This window comes from Neomonachus schauinslandi, chromosome 7, assembly GCF_002201575.2.
Source record: "Neomonachus schauinslandi chromosome 7, ASM220157v2, whole genome shotgun sequence".
In the NCBI taxonomy this organism is placed as follows: domain Eukaryota; kingdom Metazoa; phylum Chordata; class Mammalia; order Carnivora; family Phocidae; genus Neomonachus; species Neomonachus schauinslandi.
Window position 1 is genome coordinate 25,841,613 of NC_058409.1, and position 16,849 is coordinate 25,858,461.

Here is a 16,849-nt window from a genome sequence, read left to right on the forward strand (position 1 = left end):
GAAGAATTACCCAGAAGGATATAAAGCGCTCAGAGTCCTCCAGACCATTAAAGCCCCAAGCCCAGGAATCAAAGGCAATGGAAGGAGAGAACTCAAGGAAATGTCAGAATCCCCACGGATTGCATCAACACCTCTGAGCTCCCTGGTGGGCGACATTTCAGGCCCATCTGCACCTTACTTAGTAGTGTAGAAAACCTGAAATGAGTTATCCAGGTTAGATATATAACCCCCACCCAAGTCTGCAAAATCTCTTCCCCACATCCGAGTCAGATTTGTAAGCCCTCTTGACAACCAACCACCCTTCTAAATGCTTTGAGATTTCATCTCCATGTACTCCCATCTTAGCCAAATCCATTGACTTTGACACCAATCCTCAAATGAGAGCAGACCTATGTTAAAATAAGAATCCGTAATTCCATAGAGATAGTCAACAAACCTTAAGACCATCTCTACACCATTCTTTTTTGTCCTCAGAATTTCGAACGGTGGAAACCCCAGAGTAGTGCATATACAGGCTATTTGGTGGCCTTATGGAAGCATTTCAGGGAATTTTACTTAGTGTGGGCCTTAGTATTTCAATGCTGCACTTATTAAAAAAAGGAAGTTCCCTCTGCCCCACGTACCAGATTTGGTAAGTCATTGTACCAACCAGAAAGGATTTTAAATCTATATTATTTTTGGCTCTGTTTTATTTTTTATTTATTTTTTATTTATTTTTAAAGATTTTGTTTATTTATTTGACAGAGAGAGACACAGCGAGAGAGGGAACACAAGCAGGGAGAGTGAGAGAGGGAGAAGCAGGCTTCCCGCTGGGCAGGGAGCCCGATGCGAGGCTTGATCCCAGGACCCTGGGATCATGACCTGAGCCAAAGGCAGACGCTTAACCGACTAAGCCACCCAGGCGCCCCTTTGGCTCTGTTTTAAAGAAGCAAAGCAAGCTTTTGCTTCTGCCACGATCGCCGACCCTGTTCATGAAGCAAACTGGAGGGAAAACTAGTAAAGGCCTCTCCCCGCCCTCAGCCCCATAAATTTAATCACTTGCTCCATAGACCTGACTGAGATTCAGGCGACGCTCCCACGTGATCTGTTCCTAACCTCGTCATAGGGACACGTGGTTCTAGATACTTCGTCCCCTCCCCCTCAGGGGTGGATTGTTGACAACGCCGCCGGCAGTCACGTGATCTTACGTCATTCCCACCTCCTTTCCCTGAAATCTGTGGCCCCGGATGAGCCTCTCTGTCCCCACCCGGTCGAGTTTAAACTACTGAAAGGGGGAGACACAGGATGGTGTTTCGGTTTCGGGGTCTCTTAATCCACAATCTCCAGACCGAGAACAGAGAACACTAACTTATCGATTAGATTAGGAAGCCAAAAGGATAGAACCCTGCTCAAAAGCTCCCATAACGAGCTTTCATACGCCCCGTGCCCTTCTCCGCTACCCCTCAGTCTGTGGTACTGGCGGAGGGCGGAGGGATCTGGAGGCGGCGGAGGGAGACGTCATTGCAGGGTTGTTTGTGCAGCCTCGGCGGCGGCGGTGACCAACAGTGATTCGGCCGCTGCGCCGGGGGGTGGGGGGGCTGCGCGGGACTCTTTTCTTTCAGACGGACCGCGGGGCAGCTGGGGAGCATGTCGACTCCGGCCCGGAGGAGGCTCATGCGGGATTTCAAGCGGTAAGGGCCCTCACCTTCGCCTGGATGACGGCTCCTCCCCATAGCTGTGGGGCTGCAGGGCGGGGATCCGGGACACCTTCCTCTCATAACCCTAAGAGGGCCGACTGTGGGCCCAGCGGTACCGACGGAAGCCCAGTCCTAGCCCCGGTTCGCACTCCTTCATCCTTGCTTGCTCTTCCGACGTAAGAAATTTCGATACCCCCCTCCCCCAAAAGTAAAAAGATGGCTGTGGTCTGTCCTAGGATTCCCCGCTGCCCTCTTGGGTCAGCTGCCCGACGTTTGGCCCTAGAGCTCAAGCCTCATCCCTCCGCCCCTTCACCCTGTCGTGCCCGGTCCCTGTCCCCCAGAAGCAAACCCTTGCAGAATCTTTTTCCCTGCTTGGTGCACCAGTTTTCCTGGATGGCCCTGCGGTCTTCGCTGAGGGGCAGGGTTGGGGCGAAAAGCGCCCCCCCATTCTTTCTGCAGTGAGGGTGGGGTCTGCAGCGCGAGGTCGGGAGGTTGTTAACCCATCCTCCGAAACCCGACTCTCCCTCGGCCCCCCCCCCCCCGAAAGGACCTTGAGAACTGGCTTAGAGACCTGGGACTCGGGCTGGTAGCCCGGGCTGCTAGTGCCTTCTGGAGCTCAGCTCTGTGGCCTGGTGTCTAAAGCCCTATCTATAGCCTCCAAAGTCTGGAAAAATGCCTTCCTTGAGGCTGGCGCTAACCTGATACTCCCTGGGCCTCCTTTTATAAAATAGGGTTTTGTTAGGTGGTGTTGGGGTTAGTGAGGAGGAAGTGACTTTTTCTTCAGTTGTTTACCTTTGAATACTTGGAGGTACGGGGGGAAAAATGAGAAAACTTAGCATTATGACCCACTGCACATTTTTAAGTGTTTTTTTTTTTTCTGGGGAGATCTGCCCTAATTGAGACAAAATATCTAGTATAAAAACTTAGGTTAGCTGCTCAGGAAGTAACCGTTCAACTTCGCCATTATAAAGCCATAGGTGAAGCATTTGGAAGCCATTGTTTTGGGCTTTGGGCGGTTTATCATTGAATATATTCGTAATGTAGCCGTTTACCCTTGGTGGGCGAGAAGCAGCATAATTCTTTAAAGGCTTCTGGTCATCGTGGCTTAATGTGTTTGAGGTTGACTGAAAACTATTTTTATGTAGTCTAATTTCAAAGTATCATATGACAATCATGACATACAGATACCTGTGTATAAAATGTCCCATTTATTTTTCTATTGAAATGACAGTCTTTACAAGGAGATGCTCTATTTGGTGCAAAAGTTGCCTTCTGAAGCTTAAAATCAAATTTCATGTTAGCTCCAATGAGTGAAAGCCAAACAATAAAACTTCCAGTTCGTGTCCATTGTTACTCTGGTTTCTTACTGCCCATCTCTGTTAAATTCTGAGTTGAACACATGGCACCTTTCGTAGTTTTCCAAGTGTCTTAAGGTTACGAGAATCTGATTGTGACAAATGTTGGAAGGTAGCTTTGTATCGCGTCTCCTGATAGGAGAGGTAGATTTAGCTGTAGCGCAGATCTTTAAAATAGGGACTGATGAAAAAACATAACTGAGGCTTGATTACTTTAAAGCTACTGCTAATTGAAGCAAATGGGATAAAGGTACTCGCCTGCCTAAAACTAGTTTGCTAATTAAATTGAATATCAGTGTTTTCAGTCATTTAGTGTTTGCCTTGAGGGTCCTTTGTCGGGGGTTGGTGGCCATGTTACACAGGTAGCTGTGGTTTGGACTCACATAGACCGTCTTTGCATGTTTACAGCAGCAAAAAAGATGGTCTGTGAAAATATTTTTCGCACTTGGGGCTTTTAATTTTTGTTGTTGATGGCAGTCTGTATGCATCACTTCTCAAAGATACATCTTAACCTTCATTTTCAAAGAGGGATGACTCCAAAGCTCCTTAGAAATTTAGACAATTTGGAGAGGTATTTAGTAAGTATATACGTGGTTGATTTTTTTTCCTTTTTAGTCCTATGGTTTATTCCACCTCAGCACAAGAACAAGGAAATGATTTAGTTTGTGTCAGAGTAGGTAGAATAGTCCATAAGGGTTCTCTTTGGCCTTCGTAGTGACCTTATTGTTCAACTTTGAAAATTACTACTCTCGATTTCTAGATTGCAAGAGGACCCACCTGTGGGTGTCAGTGGCGCACCATCTGAAAACAACATTATGCAGTGGAATGCAGTTATATTTGGGTGAGTAGAAAGATATAACAAATGATAGGTATGGTAATTCTTTAAGAAAAGTGAATGTATCAACTAGGCAAAGAGGCTGAAGTGGAATTGGGGCTCTTACAGAAACTGCAAAATAAATTTTTTAAAAATTCTGTGTTTTTGCAGTTAACTAAAATTTATTTGTGTTGATGTTACTGCCTATGATTTTATAAGCACTTTGGGTTTTACCTGATTAAAAATATCATTTGAAACTAAACAAGAAAAGGTAAATTATTTTCTACAGTAAAATGTACCAAGCAAATGTTTATGCTTGCATTCTTCTGGAACTGTAAAAAGACTAAGAAGAAAAAATACTCAGAGCTTCCAGTGTGGCAAGAATAAACAAAAAATGTTAAACATTATATATATTGCATGTATGCTTTTTTTTTTTTTTTTTTTTAAAGAGACGCGTTAGGGATGGGAGCAGAGGGGCAGAGGAAGAGAGAGAATCTCAAGCAGGCTCCACAGCCAATGCCAAGCCCCACAGGGGGCTCAGTTCTCACAACCCTGAGATCATGACCTGAGCCTAAAGAGTTGGCTGCTTGACCAACTGAGCCACCTAGGCGCCTTGATTTAAAATTTCCTTATGCCTTTTCTCCTGTTTTTCTGGACTTGATCTTTTTTCTTTCACACTTTTGAAAACTAGGGTTTTGCACTAAAACTTCAAAGGAGCACCTTCATAAACAATTCTGAGTTGCCATTGAATTAGTTGAGTCTATGTTAAATACTAGTGAAAAAGTTAGTGTAGTTTATTCTTCTAAAGAGATCTTAAATTCAAGCTAACTTGCAAAAAATAAACTTGATGGTGCTGGTTAGGAAAGATGAAATTGGGATATGGAGGCAGGGAAAAGATTTGAGCAAAAGAAAGTGGCTTTCTTGGTTACGTCAGTTCTATCTAGCTGTTTTGAACAAGAGCTGTTGCTCTGTTGGGAAGCAGGACACTTTGGTTTGGTGTTATAATTATCTTTAAAGGGTATTTCCATCTTATTGATATAAATTGAAAATATGACTTTTTTCTCTTAAGAATACACATTTACAAAATGACTGGTTGGTATTTATGAACTGAAATTTTGTGTGCTAAAATTATGAGCCTTTTTTTGTTTTGTTTTGATCTTTTTCTAAACCCCCCTAAAATGAAAACTGAGAAAATAGTTACCCTTTATGCCTACATCCATAAAAATCTAGGGCTAAGATGATAATAATAACTTTAAAATTCCACAAATCATTAAAATGAGCCCCTCTTTCTCTGAGTTTATCCTATCCACTCTTAAAAGTCAAAACGGGGTCACCTGGGTGGCTCAGTTGGGCAGCCAATTCTCGATCTCAGCTCAGGTCTTGGATCTCAGGATCTTAGGGGTGGGCCCTCTGTTGGGTTCCGCACTGGGCCTGGAGCCTACTTAAAAAAAAAAATCAGGGAAAGGCAGAATGAAACATCTTTTAATCAGAAATCTTCTTGTTTTCAGACCAGAAGGGACACCCTTTGAAGATGGTAAGTCATTCTCAATTATGTTTTCTGTAGTATTGGGACACTGTTTTTAAGTAGGAAATTATAACACCAACATTTCTAATTTAAAACTATTTTCTATTGTTACTAGGTCAAATTAAATAATGCTACTGAGAATTTATAGTTCACACATCAGCTTGACCACCTCCATTGCCAGTTCTTTGTGTTACTTTGGTATTTGGCTGTAGAACTGTAGACCTAGATGGTAGGTTAAAGGAGAGTAATCATGCTCTTTTAACATTGTTATCTACGGTGATAAGGTGTTGAGCTGAAATTGTTCTTCAGCGCACATAGCTGGGGCATCTGGTTTGCTCAGTCAGTAGACCATGTGACTCTCAATCTCAGGGTTGTAAGATTGAGGTGCACATTGGGTGCAGAGATTACTTAAAAAAATTTAAAAATCTTAAAAAAAAAAAAAAACCCACATAACGTAGCTGCCAGTAGCTGCACATACTACAGCTTACTTTTGATACCCATAAATAGTTAGCATTCTGTGGAATCTTTTGCATCTTAAATTTAGTTTTTTCACCAAAAGCCAGGAAAATGGAAAACTGGTTCTGATACATGTTTATAATTGAGCTTTTCATATTGATTTTAACCAGGTTCTTAGATTTTCCCTAATAATATCATAGATATTTAAGAGTTGTTGAACAGGTTTTTAATTATCAAAATGGCTCCAGAATTAACCCATCGAAGATATTTACACAAAGATACTGATTGTACTATTTTTAAGGAGATAGCCTGAATGCCTAATAGGGGAAAATGGTTAAGCAAATTTATGATTTGTGGAATTAGATTGTGGAATATCATGTACTTGTTAAAGAATAAGGTAGATCTGGACATGAGTCTTAAGAGACAAAGTTTCGGAATGATACATATTGTTATTACATTTTTACCAAATACATGTATGTAAGTGTGTGTATTAAAGGGCTGTGTACCATACTGTTGAAAGTGGTTACTACTAAGGTGAGGGTAAGGAATGGAAGAGAAGTACTTAAGGACTTTAGCTTTTTGCACTATACCGGGGGTTCTTGGGTGGTCCATGAGCCCCCTCTTCAAGTCCCTAAGTCTGTTTCATGGATTCTTTGTAATTAAAACTGTCTTTATACTGATACTAAGACATTTGCCCTTTTTACTCTGTCAGCATTTGCACTGGTGGTACAAAAACATTAGTGGCTAAAACTGGACCTATGCAGTTTAGTATCCTGGCACAAATCAACACAGTGGCTCTAAACTGTACTAATAGTCATTGTATGTATGTATGTATGTATGTAGAAATTAAAATTTTTAAGATTTTTTTTTAAGTAATCTCTACACTGAGCATGTGGGGCTCGAACCCACAACCCCAAGATAAAGAGTCTCACACTCCACCAACTGAGTCAGCCAGGTGCCCCATATTCTTTGCATTTTAAAAGCTGCCAATTTCACTTAAAAATTTTTTGTCTTGATGGCCAAAAAAAAAAAAAAAGTCTTGATGAAAAAGTAGATGTTACTATTATTACTGAATTCTGACCCTTGAGTATACATTTTTAAAATATTCTGTGTGATTAAGTGGAATGTATGCATAAAACACTTCTCTTGTGATGATTTTCTGGAGGAAAAGCACTTCTGCAGTTGTTTGAGTTGCAACTTGAACTTTTTTTCATGGAACATTTTTACTTGAATGAATGAGACAAACATAATTTAGATTCGACCGTTCGGCAGATATACTCAAAAGTGACTTAAGTGAGCTGTTAGATCAAGGAAAGTAACAGTATTGTTGCTACCCTCCCCCCTCTCATGCTCTATCTCATTCTCTCTCTCAAACAAATAAAATTTAAAAATAAATAAATAATGGTTTCCCAGTACTTTAAGACTTCTGATAACATCAGTAGGTGGTATTACCAAATTGTGATTTGTTTTTGGATAGTATATAATGAAATGTGGCAACATTTACAAGAATTGTATCATTCATTGAACCAATATTTTCTGAACGACCGGTGTATAAAAGAAAATTAGGGACGGATAAAACATTTATGCAGCGTGTAACAGATTTTAGTGTAAGTGATGCAAAAAGTATGTATGCTTTCAGACTCTACATTGCAACTAATCCTTAAAAACCTACCACTTCCTTACTGTAGTAATCAAAAAAGAGTATCTACAATTATCTGAAAAAACTATTAAAATGTTCCTTTTTCACTTAACATTTTTGTGAGACCTTGTTTTCTTCCTGTACCTCATCCCAGAACAGCATATTGGAACAGATCGAATGCAGCAGCAGCTGAGAGAATCCAGCTGTCTTCTATTAAGCCAGTCATTAAAAAGATTTGCAGAAATGTAAAACAGTGCTAAGCTTCTCACTAACTTTGTGGGGAAATATATTACTTTTCATTAAATGTTACTTAAGTTAATGTGTAGTGAGTTTACAGTAATTAATGAATGAATTTTTAAAAATTTTCTGGGTTGGGGCGCCTGGCTAGCTCAGTTGGTAGAGCATGTGACTCTTGATCTCAGGGTCATGAGTTAGAATCTCATATTGAGCATAGAAATTACTTTAAAAAAAAAATTCATGAGTTAAATACTGTCTAATATAAGAAATACTGATAGTTATATTCAGTGGCATGCTGGAGGCAGTTTGTACTGATTCATGAGAACAGATTGTTAAAAATTGAGGGGAATTTTTGCAAGCTAATTATTAAAGAGCCAATATTTAAAAATGAAATTATTTTCCATTTTTGGTAGAAATATATAAAATGGTATGTTGTCACACGTATCCCTCCCCATCTTTGCATTCAGTTGACTTCCCACTGGAAGCTTGGCCATGATTGGGAATAAGAGTATAAAGGGGTCCTGAGACTCCATGAAGTGGGCGGGAAAAAACGTGAAAATTGCTGTTCATATGTGTGTAGGCTGAAATTTTTACAATGTACTTTTTTAAATTAAAGCAAATTAAAATGCACACTTTCAAAATACATAATTAGATATAAGAATATAAGACTATCTTCGCTATTTAACTGTACTTTTCATAACACCTCTGATGTATTCAGAATATGAAATAGATACCACATTTGATTTTGCTTGTATCTTTGGCTTCCTTAATCCCAAATTTCCAAGCAGCAAAAAATGTGAAAAGGTAGAGGTTGTATACCAAATATATAAACTATCAGATAAAATAAATAGAAGGATTTTTGTTTTGTTTTTTAAAACTGCATTGATGAAATCAGGGAAGAACCTTCTAGAGACATCTGGAATGGTTTAAACTTTTATTGACTTCCTTAAGAATAAGTCTCAATTTACTGAGTATGTCCAAGGGGTTGCAGTTAGAATACCTCTCCAACCTTCAGGTGGACTTCCTCAAAATAAAAGAACTCTGGATAGTGAATAAACAGAATAGAAGTACAAAACCCAGTAATAATGGTTATTTCTGCAAAATAGATTTGGAATTGGAGTTGAGAGTCCTACTTTGTACACTGTGAACAGATTGACTTTCTTAGAAATGCATAATTTTTTTAAAAGCCTGTGTCTGTACTGACCATAAAATACTGCTTTACAAGAGTGTACCACATTAGTCTATAACCAAGAGTAGGCAGTTACACTTACTGGTTCTTGGCATATTTAAGTGAAAGGATTCGTATGGGAACAGAGAGACCTTTCAAATTAATGTCCATGCCTCCAATCTAAGTCCTTTGTCATGTGGTAGTTAGCCCCTCTCAAAATCTTTTGGCATTCCCCTTCTAAGCTATAATAAACTTAGCTGTAGTTCCCCAAATGTGCATTTTAAATTTCAGTAGCTAGGGCCAAATTGCCTTCCAAAAATATGGCAGTTTAACATTCCCACCAGTAGCACATGAAAGTGTGTGTTCCCAAGTGCTTGCCAGTGCTGTATGTTACCAGTCTAACGTAAATCAAAGTATATTTAATACGTTTTATGTGCTAAGACATAATTGACATTACTTTTTGTGTGGTTGTGCAAAAACCACTATGGGTTGGGAATTCATTGATGAAGATATTAAAAAATAATGCTTGTCTTTACCATAATTATTTTGGTTTGTTTCCTATCTAGGTACTTTTAAACTAGTAATAGAATTTTCTGAAGAGTATCCAAATAAACCACCAACTGTTAGGTTTTTATCCAAAATGTTCCATCCAAATGGTAAGTAACATTTTATTTATTAAACTTCATAAGTGATGGGAAAAGAGTTATTTCCTTCCTTGTAAGCCTTGCCCCATACTTCTCACTGCTACAGGCCACTACTGGATGTTGCTTCCATGTCAGTATTAGCTACATTTTTGTAGCCTGGAATCTTTAGAAGGTTCCAAATTTCAGGTAAAGTTGTTTTGTCTTAATACTTTTGATTTTAAAATAATACCTATTCATTTGTAGAAATGTGAAGGATACCAAAAAGAATTTGTTGCTTAAGATTTAGCTTTTAAAAAAAAATAGGGCGCCTGGGTGGCTGTCGGTTGAGAGTCTGTCTGCCTTCAGCTCAGGTCATGATCCCACGGTCCTGGGATCAAGTCCCGCATCGGGCTCCTGCTCAGTGGGGAGTTGTCTTCTCCCTTTACCCTTCCCCCCTGCTCATGATCTCTCCCACTCTTTCTCTCTCTCTCAAATAAATACAATCTTCAAAAATAATAAACTACAAATAAATGCTGTACAAAATTGAGATCATATTGTACATAGTTACATAACTTTTTATATACTATGAACATCTTACGAATATTCTTTTGCATCATTCTTAATGGCTGCATACATGTTTTGTGAGGTAACCATAATTAATCTGTGTCCAGTTGTTGGTGATTTTCAGGGTTTTTTTAAGATTTTATTTTATTTTGAGAGAGAGTGCAAGTGCGGGGGGAGGGGATGCAAAGGGGGCGGGGAGAGAGAATCTTAAGCAGGCTCCACGTTCAAGGCGGAGCCTGCCGAGGGGCTCCATCTCGTGACCCTGAGATCAAACAAGACCTGAGCCAAAATCAAGATTCGGTTGCTTAACCAACTGAGCCACCCAGGTGCCCCAAGTTGTTTGTAATTTTATTTTATTTTTTTAAAAGATTTTATTTATTTGACAGAGAGAGAGAGCACAAGCAGGGGGAGTGGCAGGCAGAGGCAGGGGGAGTGGCAGGCAGAGGCAGGGGGAGAAGCAGGCTCTCTGCAGAGCAGGGGGAGCCTGATGTGGGACTCGATTCCAGGACCCTGGGATCATGACCTGAGCTGAAGGCAGTCGCCCAACCAACTGAGCCACCCAGGCACCCTGTTTGTCATTTTATTTTATTTATTTATTTATTTTTAAAGATTTTATTTATTTATTTGAGAGAGAGAGAATGAGAGAGAACACATGAGAGGGGATAGGGTCAGAGGGCAAAGCAGACTCCCTGCCGAGCAGGGAGCCTGATGCAGGACTCGATCCAGGGACTCCAGGATCATGACCTGAGCCGAAGGCAGTCGCTTAACCAACTGAGCCACCCAGGCGCCCCCCTGTTTGTAATTTTAAACAGCACTTTGAACATTCTTGAAAATCTTCCCAAATACCCATGAATATTATCATAAGTTTTTAGAAGTGGGATTACTGGGTCAAAGGTTCATATGTTTTTGAGGCTTTTTTAAGTACAGTTTTCCATTTTTTCTCTTGTTCTTTCTTTCATTTGGAGAAATTTATTTACTTATTAAAGATTTTATTTATTTTTTGACACAAGGAGAGAACACAAGCAGGGGGAGTGGCAGGGAGAAGGAGGGGCAGGCTCCCTGAGGAGCAGGGAGCCCGATTCAGGTCTCAGTCCCAGGACTCGGATCATGACCTTAGCGGAAGGCAGATGCTTAGCTGACTGAGCCACCCAGTCGCCCCTGGAGAAATTTATTTTATTCCTATTTTCCATAAATGGTTTCTGAGTGACTTTTGTAATTAAATTTGCTCTTCTATGACTTCCTGTTTACTTCTAATACACATTGTATATTCCTGGATAATACATTACTGTACGAAAGACTTATTTTCCAAAATATTTAAGCTTTCCTTTTTGTAACCTTTGCTCATTTAAATATGGTCTTCCCCATCAGTTAACTTACTTGCAGAAGGAGTCACTTAATATTTATTTCACTTTAGTTTAATCTGACTTAGACTTGTTATTGAATTGACCCACAATGTAGTAAGAAGGATCTGTAAATGAAGGAAGGTGGAAAAGACTGTACAATGTGCAGGGGGTTCTATGTTTGTAGGTATAGTATTTTCATCGTTGGGGAAACAGTGTATTAGATTATTTCTCATTCCTTCATATTAATAACAGTGGTTACCCTTTTTTCTTTTACCAGTACTTTTCTATTAACTTTCTGGTCTACTTTTTAAACATTTTTATTTGAAATATTATTCACATACTGTGCTGTTCATTCATTTAAATTACACAGTTCAGGGGTTCTTAGTATACTGAGTTGTGCAACCATCACCATATCAATTTTAGAATATTTTTATCTCTCCCCAAAAAATCCCATGACAGTTGGCAGTCACTCCCTTTTCTCCCAGGACCCTAGCCCTAGGCAGTCATATTTTCTTACCTCTGTAGATTTGCCTGTTCTGGACATTTCATATAAATGAAATCCTATAATGCATGTTGGCTTTTGTGACTGACTTCTTTTGTGACTGACTTCTTTCAGCTAGCATAGTTTTCAGGGTTCATCCATGTTGTAACTGTATTCTATTTCCTTTTATGGCTGAATGAAATTTCATTATATGAATATACATACTCTTTTTTTTAATCACCAGTTGATGGATGCTTGATTTCTAGTTTACTTTTGGATTACTTCTTAGAAATAGTTACTAGTTCAAAACTTAAAAATCATTTTGTACTTTTATGGGTTTTACAGAGGTGATAATTGTTCTTTAGACTTGCCAAGTTTGATGTTCCTGTGGGATAGATATAAGCCGTTGACTAGGCTGCTTTAAAGCGGAGAGTTAAATCTGGTCTAAAGCCAGTAAGTAGTTAGCACATATGGATGGTCATTGAGGCCATGAGAGTGAATAACATCACCCAGAGGCTGTATACAGGGCCAGAAGGAAGAGGATGGAGGATAGAGAGAGCCCTGAGAAACGACAGTATTTAAGTATAATTTGCCTCCTCTACCCCCAAAAGCCTTACTTATTCCTGTCTTTATGTAGGGTGATTGGCTTGCTCCATGAAGCTTTCCAAAGTTTAACAGTGTCTATTACATTTAAATGCACTTATCCTTTGTCAACACAGCAGTTCTACTTCTGGAAATTTGTCATGTAGACATAGAGTCTCACAAGTGGGTAAAAATTTATGTTCATTGTATTTTCACATAATCAGTTCAAGAGGAAAGAAGACTTCCCAAATGTTAAAGACTTAAAACATATTAATCATTGGATTTTTATTTTATTTTTTTATTATGAAAGGAAAGCATACTCATTAAAAACAAATCATAAGAATCATGGAACACTACATTAAAAACTAATGATGTAATGTATGGTGATTAACATACAATAAAAAATTTTTTAAAAATCATAAAATACAAGAATCCTATTACTTACAGAGAGCCAGTACTTATATTTTGGCATTTAGTCTTACAAATATTTTTGTAACTACACATACTTCAAATGAAAATAGTTATACTTCAAATGAAAATATTTAAATATTTTGTAAAAAAATATTATCCTCTAAAAATTGAAAACTTATTAAGACATTATGGATCTTTATCAGTTAACAGGGGGTAGATGTGTATCGTTTCTCCCTTGGCTACGTTGGTATTGGTTATATGAATATACTGTTAATTTAGCCAGTCATCTCTTTATGGACCACAAGGTCTAATTTTACATGCTTATAAACAGTATTATAGTGAACTTCCTATAAATAAAACTTCATGTGTCCACATTTATTTCTTGTAGGAATAATTTCTGGGAGAGTAATTACGATGTCAAAAAATAAGTATTTTTTTTTCAAGAGCTTTATTTAAGGAGTTTAGAAATAGATGCTTTAAACAGATTGGGTATAAAGGTGGGTGTTGAAAAAATTTAGCTCTGACAAAGCTTCCTGATGAATAGGTGCAAAATAAGAGACCTTAGTTTTAACACTGGTTTTCCTGTGAGACAAGAGGGTTTGGTAATTAATGTTCAGAACTTCTGACTGGGCCAAGCATTCTGTTTGTGGTAAAGATTTCTCTTTTAACTGTTAAATATGATGAAGTTAATAGGTAACCAATTTTAGTGTTGTCTTTGCAGTGTATGCTGATGGTAGCATATGTTTAGATATCCTTCAGAATCGATGGAGTCCAACATATGATGTATCTTCTATCTTAACATCAATTCAGGTAAGTGTATGTTAGGTTGCATCATGATTTTTCAAGATTCTATGGGATACAGTCAGCTCCTTTAGGAGCAGTAGCAGGTAACCAATGGCACAGCCTGGATAAAATCCTGTGGTTTTCAGACAACTGGTCTGCTTTTTTGTTAGTGACCACATCGGATCAAACACACAGTTTCCTGATCCTTGTGTAAACAAAGTGTTCTCACAGGTCAGGTATTATTTATTCCCATGAAGCATAACCAGAGGATGTAGAAAAGGAAAATGCTTCTTGGAAATAGAAAGATGATTGCTTAGAAAAACCATAGGGACCTCAGGAAACTGCCAAGTGCAGAGAACCATTAAGTATGTTACCCTATCCAAGAAATCCTATTTTAAAAAAAGGTAGTGTAACCATTTGCCAAAACACTGTGGCAGATTATTTCAGAGTTGACCTTGAATGACAGTTTTGGAGAGAGGTGGAGTGAGGGATGTTTTAGTTTATGTGGATGTTTAATTTATGAGGAGCAGAAGTAAAATTTGGGTTTGTGACCTTCTTTTTAAGCCTTTCCTATCACATTTCTTCTTTAATTCAGGTCATTTTATAAACGTTGTTTTCAACTTCCCTGTTTTATTCCCTTGCTGCTGGATGTATATGTTTTCTTGATAGAAGGAAACAAGACTCACTACCCAACTTATGTCAGACATTTGCAAACCACAAAATAGAGTTTAACTTTGGAAAATGCTATTTCTAGGTATTGTATATTTAACCAAATCGAGCTGTTTATTTCTTGGCCAATGTTTCAGTATGTTGAAGAATATTCTTTCCCAATTTCTTTGAAATTAGAGGTCTTAAAGCAGTTGAGTACTCTGTGTTTTAGAAGCTTCAGTTCTCTAGCAGCAGGAAATTATTAAATTCATCAAGCCATTTCTGAAAGTATTTAAGACCTAAAAATATAGAAGTTATATACTAATATCTGCCATTTCTTTACTGAGTAATTTGTTCTTTTGTACAGTCTCTCTGTTCCATATCTAGACCCATGTTAATGTAAAGAGTAACTCTACAAATCCTTTTTTCTTTTCTCTTTCCTTCCAGTCTCTGCTGGATGAACCGAATCCAAACAGTCCAGCCAATAGCCAAGCAGCACAGCTTTATCAGGAAAACAAACGAGAATATGAGAAAAGAGTTTCGGCCATTGTTGAACAAAGCTGGAATGATTCATAATAGACAACTGGTCTGTTAATTTTTTCATCATTGTTGTGTATAATTTACCTCTCAGTAGAAAGGCTAACAAATTTTAAGTGCCACAGGTTTTAAGGATTCTGCAGAGAAAAAAAAAAGTCCTTCAGTTTAGAACCTACAAAAGCTTGTGTATCTTGATTAATGTACTTTTTATTGCATGGTGTGAACTAAGTTATTGCTTACATAAATTTGTAATATATCCTGTTTGTATTTTTTTCCAAGTGTATAATGTTGGTGTGGAGTTTTCATGACAGAATAATACACATTTTGTAAATCTGTACTTTTTTCAAATATTGAATGCCTTATTTTTGAATTCTTTAGATTTTTAAATTGGAGAAAAGCACTTAAAGTTTTTTATATATGAATATTACATGTAAAGCTGTTAAAATACATAACTTCAGTGCAAGAGACTTTGTCACTTATTTCCTTATCTGTGTAGGAGGGGTTAATAAGTCTCTAGCTCTCCATCAATTGATAGTTTATTTCCAGTTTCAAAAGAACAGATTTATATTTTATCAAGAAATTCTTCAAATTTGATTCTAACCACCAATTATAATTTCCGACTTTATTTTAAATGTTTGAATGAAACTAAATCCATTTCACTTGAGCAATTATAGACCTAACTGGTTTGATTCTGTCCAACTCTGTATTTAGGCCACTTGTTACTGTTTCTTCATGCACTACTTACTGTTAAACTGTACCTTTTGCAATTTCACAGTTTGTACCTCTACCATGAGGAATTGGCACCTCTACCGGGAGCAGAGAGCTAATGCAACTTATTTGCTGCTTGATAGCACTTTAAAAGATTTTTGATAATGAAGAAAGTAAAACCGTAAACATTTACCAAAATCCATGCCCCACTATTAACACTGAGTAAGAGTTGGTTGCATTGGTTTAGCAAGGCAGATATTTGGAAGGGATCTTGGTGTAACTTAAAATATTTGAAAACTGCCTTTTAATGCAATTGCGTATCTGTTTATTCTGGAAAAATGTTTTAATACCAGGGCCTGCTGAGTTGCTTTCTCTTGTGGAGATTTTTTTTTTTTTAATCTCCTAAGTTGTATAAAAGTTGTACTGCATCTTAGTTTACTGGATAAATTTAAAACACAGTATTGTAGAAAGCTAATACAAAGCTATCCTATGCCTTCAAATAGTACAGAAAATGGAAAATATACAAGTAAATTCTGTTGAAACACCTGTGTAGTCTTTCTAGTAGTTAAAACAGCTATTTGAGTAACCCCAATAGTTTCTTGTCCTATTCTTACTAGCTTAGTAAGCTAACAGTTTCTCTGTTGGAAGACTAGGATCGCAGTGTCTGCAGCTTCTATTTTTTAAGCCAAGTTTAACACTGGAAGGATAAGTGCTGATGCTTCCCTTTAAGTTATTACTTGGCAAATTTTGGGGTAAGTGTATGATCTTAGGAAGCTTTTTATACAAATAAGAGTCCACTCACTGGAATTAATGGCCAAAAAGATGCTTATGGGTACTTTTTGGTTGTAGTAAATGTGATGCTTTCATATTCAGCTCTGAGACAAAGTAGCTTCTGTAGACATTTACTCCAGTGACTGACTCTTAAATTTAACAGTAGGTATGAGAGTCTCCCCTCTTACTTCGTTAAATGCTATTTGGTTACTGCTTCAAAATCTATTTTTATCTTAATCTGTATATTTCAAGTTGATAATTATAAGGGGGTTACATCTCACTTTGCAGGGAGTCTCTGAGCTCAAAGTCCTAAGTTCAACACATGCATAAAACTCATATCTCGTCCACATTCCCATTGGAGAAAATTCTTAGGAATATTCCTCTCCCAATTACTCCTTCGTTTTTTTTCTTCAGCCTTGGAACAGATTCCTGTTTCTTTGGTTGAGTACTAGATGTAAACCTTCAATTTACAAGGTTATACCATACAAAAATGTTTACTTTTACACTAGGTAAATTTTATAAATGTGT

General features: G+C 37.9%; 1 protein-coding gene across 2 annotated transcripts; it reads left to right on the plus strand.

Annotated features, from left to right (window-relative positions):
- The first annotated feature begins 1,489 nt into the window (after positions 1–1,489).
- On the plus strand, positions 1,490–15,309 carry UBE2B (ubiquitin conjugating enzyme E2 B). Of its 2 annotated transcripts, XM_021702227.1 has the most exons (6): positions 1,490–1,670; positions 3,792–3,872; positions 5,354–5,379; positions 9,437–9,526; positions 13,596–13,684; positions 14,753–15,309. In XM_021702227.1, exons 1-6 carry the CDS (start codon positions 1,627–1,629, stop codon positions 14,879–14,881), a joined length of 459 nt encoding a protein of 152 aa, XP_021557902.1. In that variant the 5' UTR covers positions 1,490–1,626; the 3' UTR covers positions 14,882–15,309. The 2 variants fall into 2 exon arrangements, with proteins under 2 accessions (XP_021557902.1, XP_044773114.1); XM_044917179.1 differs by lacking the exon at positions 9,437–9,526 and having other exon boundaries at positions 1,517–1,670.
- Positions 15,310–16,849: the final 1,540 nt, after the last annotated feature.

What these genes read in the sequence shown, in the direction of transcription:
- UBE2B (XM_021702227.1), top strand. Translation starts at nt 1,627, where the DNA reads ATGTCGACTCCGGCCCGGAGGAGGCTCATGCGGGATTTCAAGCG. An exon ending in CTCATGCGGGATTTCAAGCG is followed by an intron (nt 1,671 to 3,791) that starts GTAAGGGCCCTC and finishes CTCGATTTCTAG; the next exon opens with ATTGCAAGAGGACCCACCTG. An exon ending in AGGGACACCCTTTGAAGATG is followed by an intron (nt 5,380 to 9,436) that starts GTAAGTCATTCT and finishes TTTCCTATCTAG; the next exon opens with GTACTTTTAAACTAGTAATA.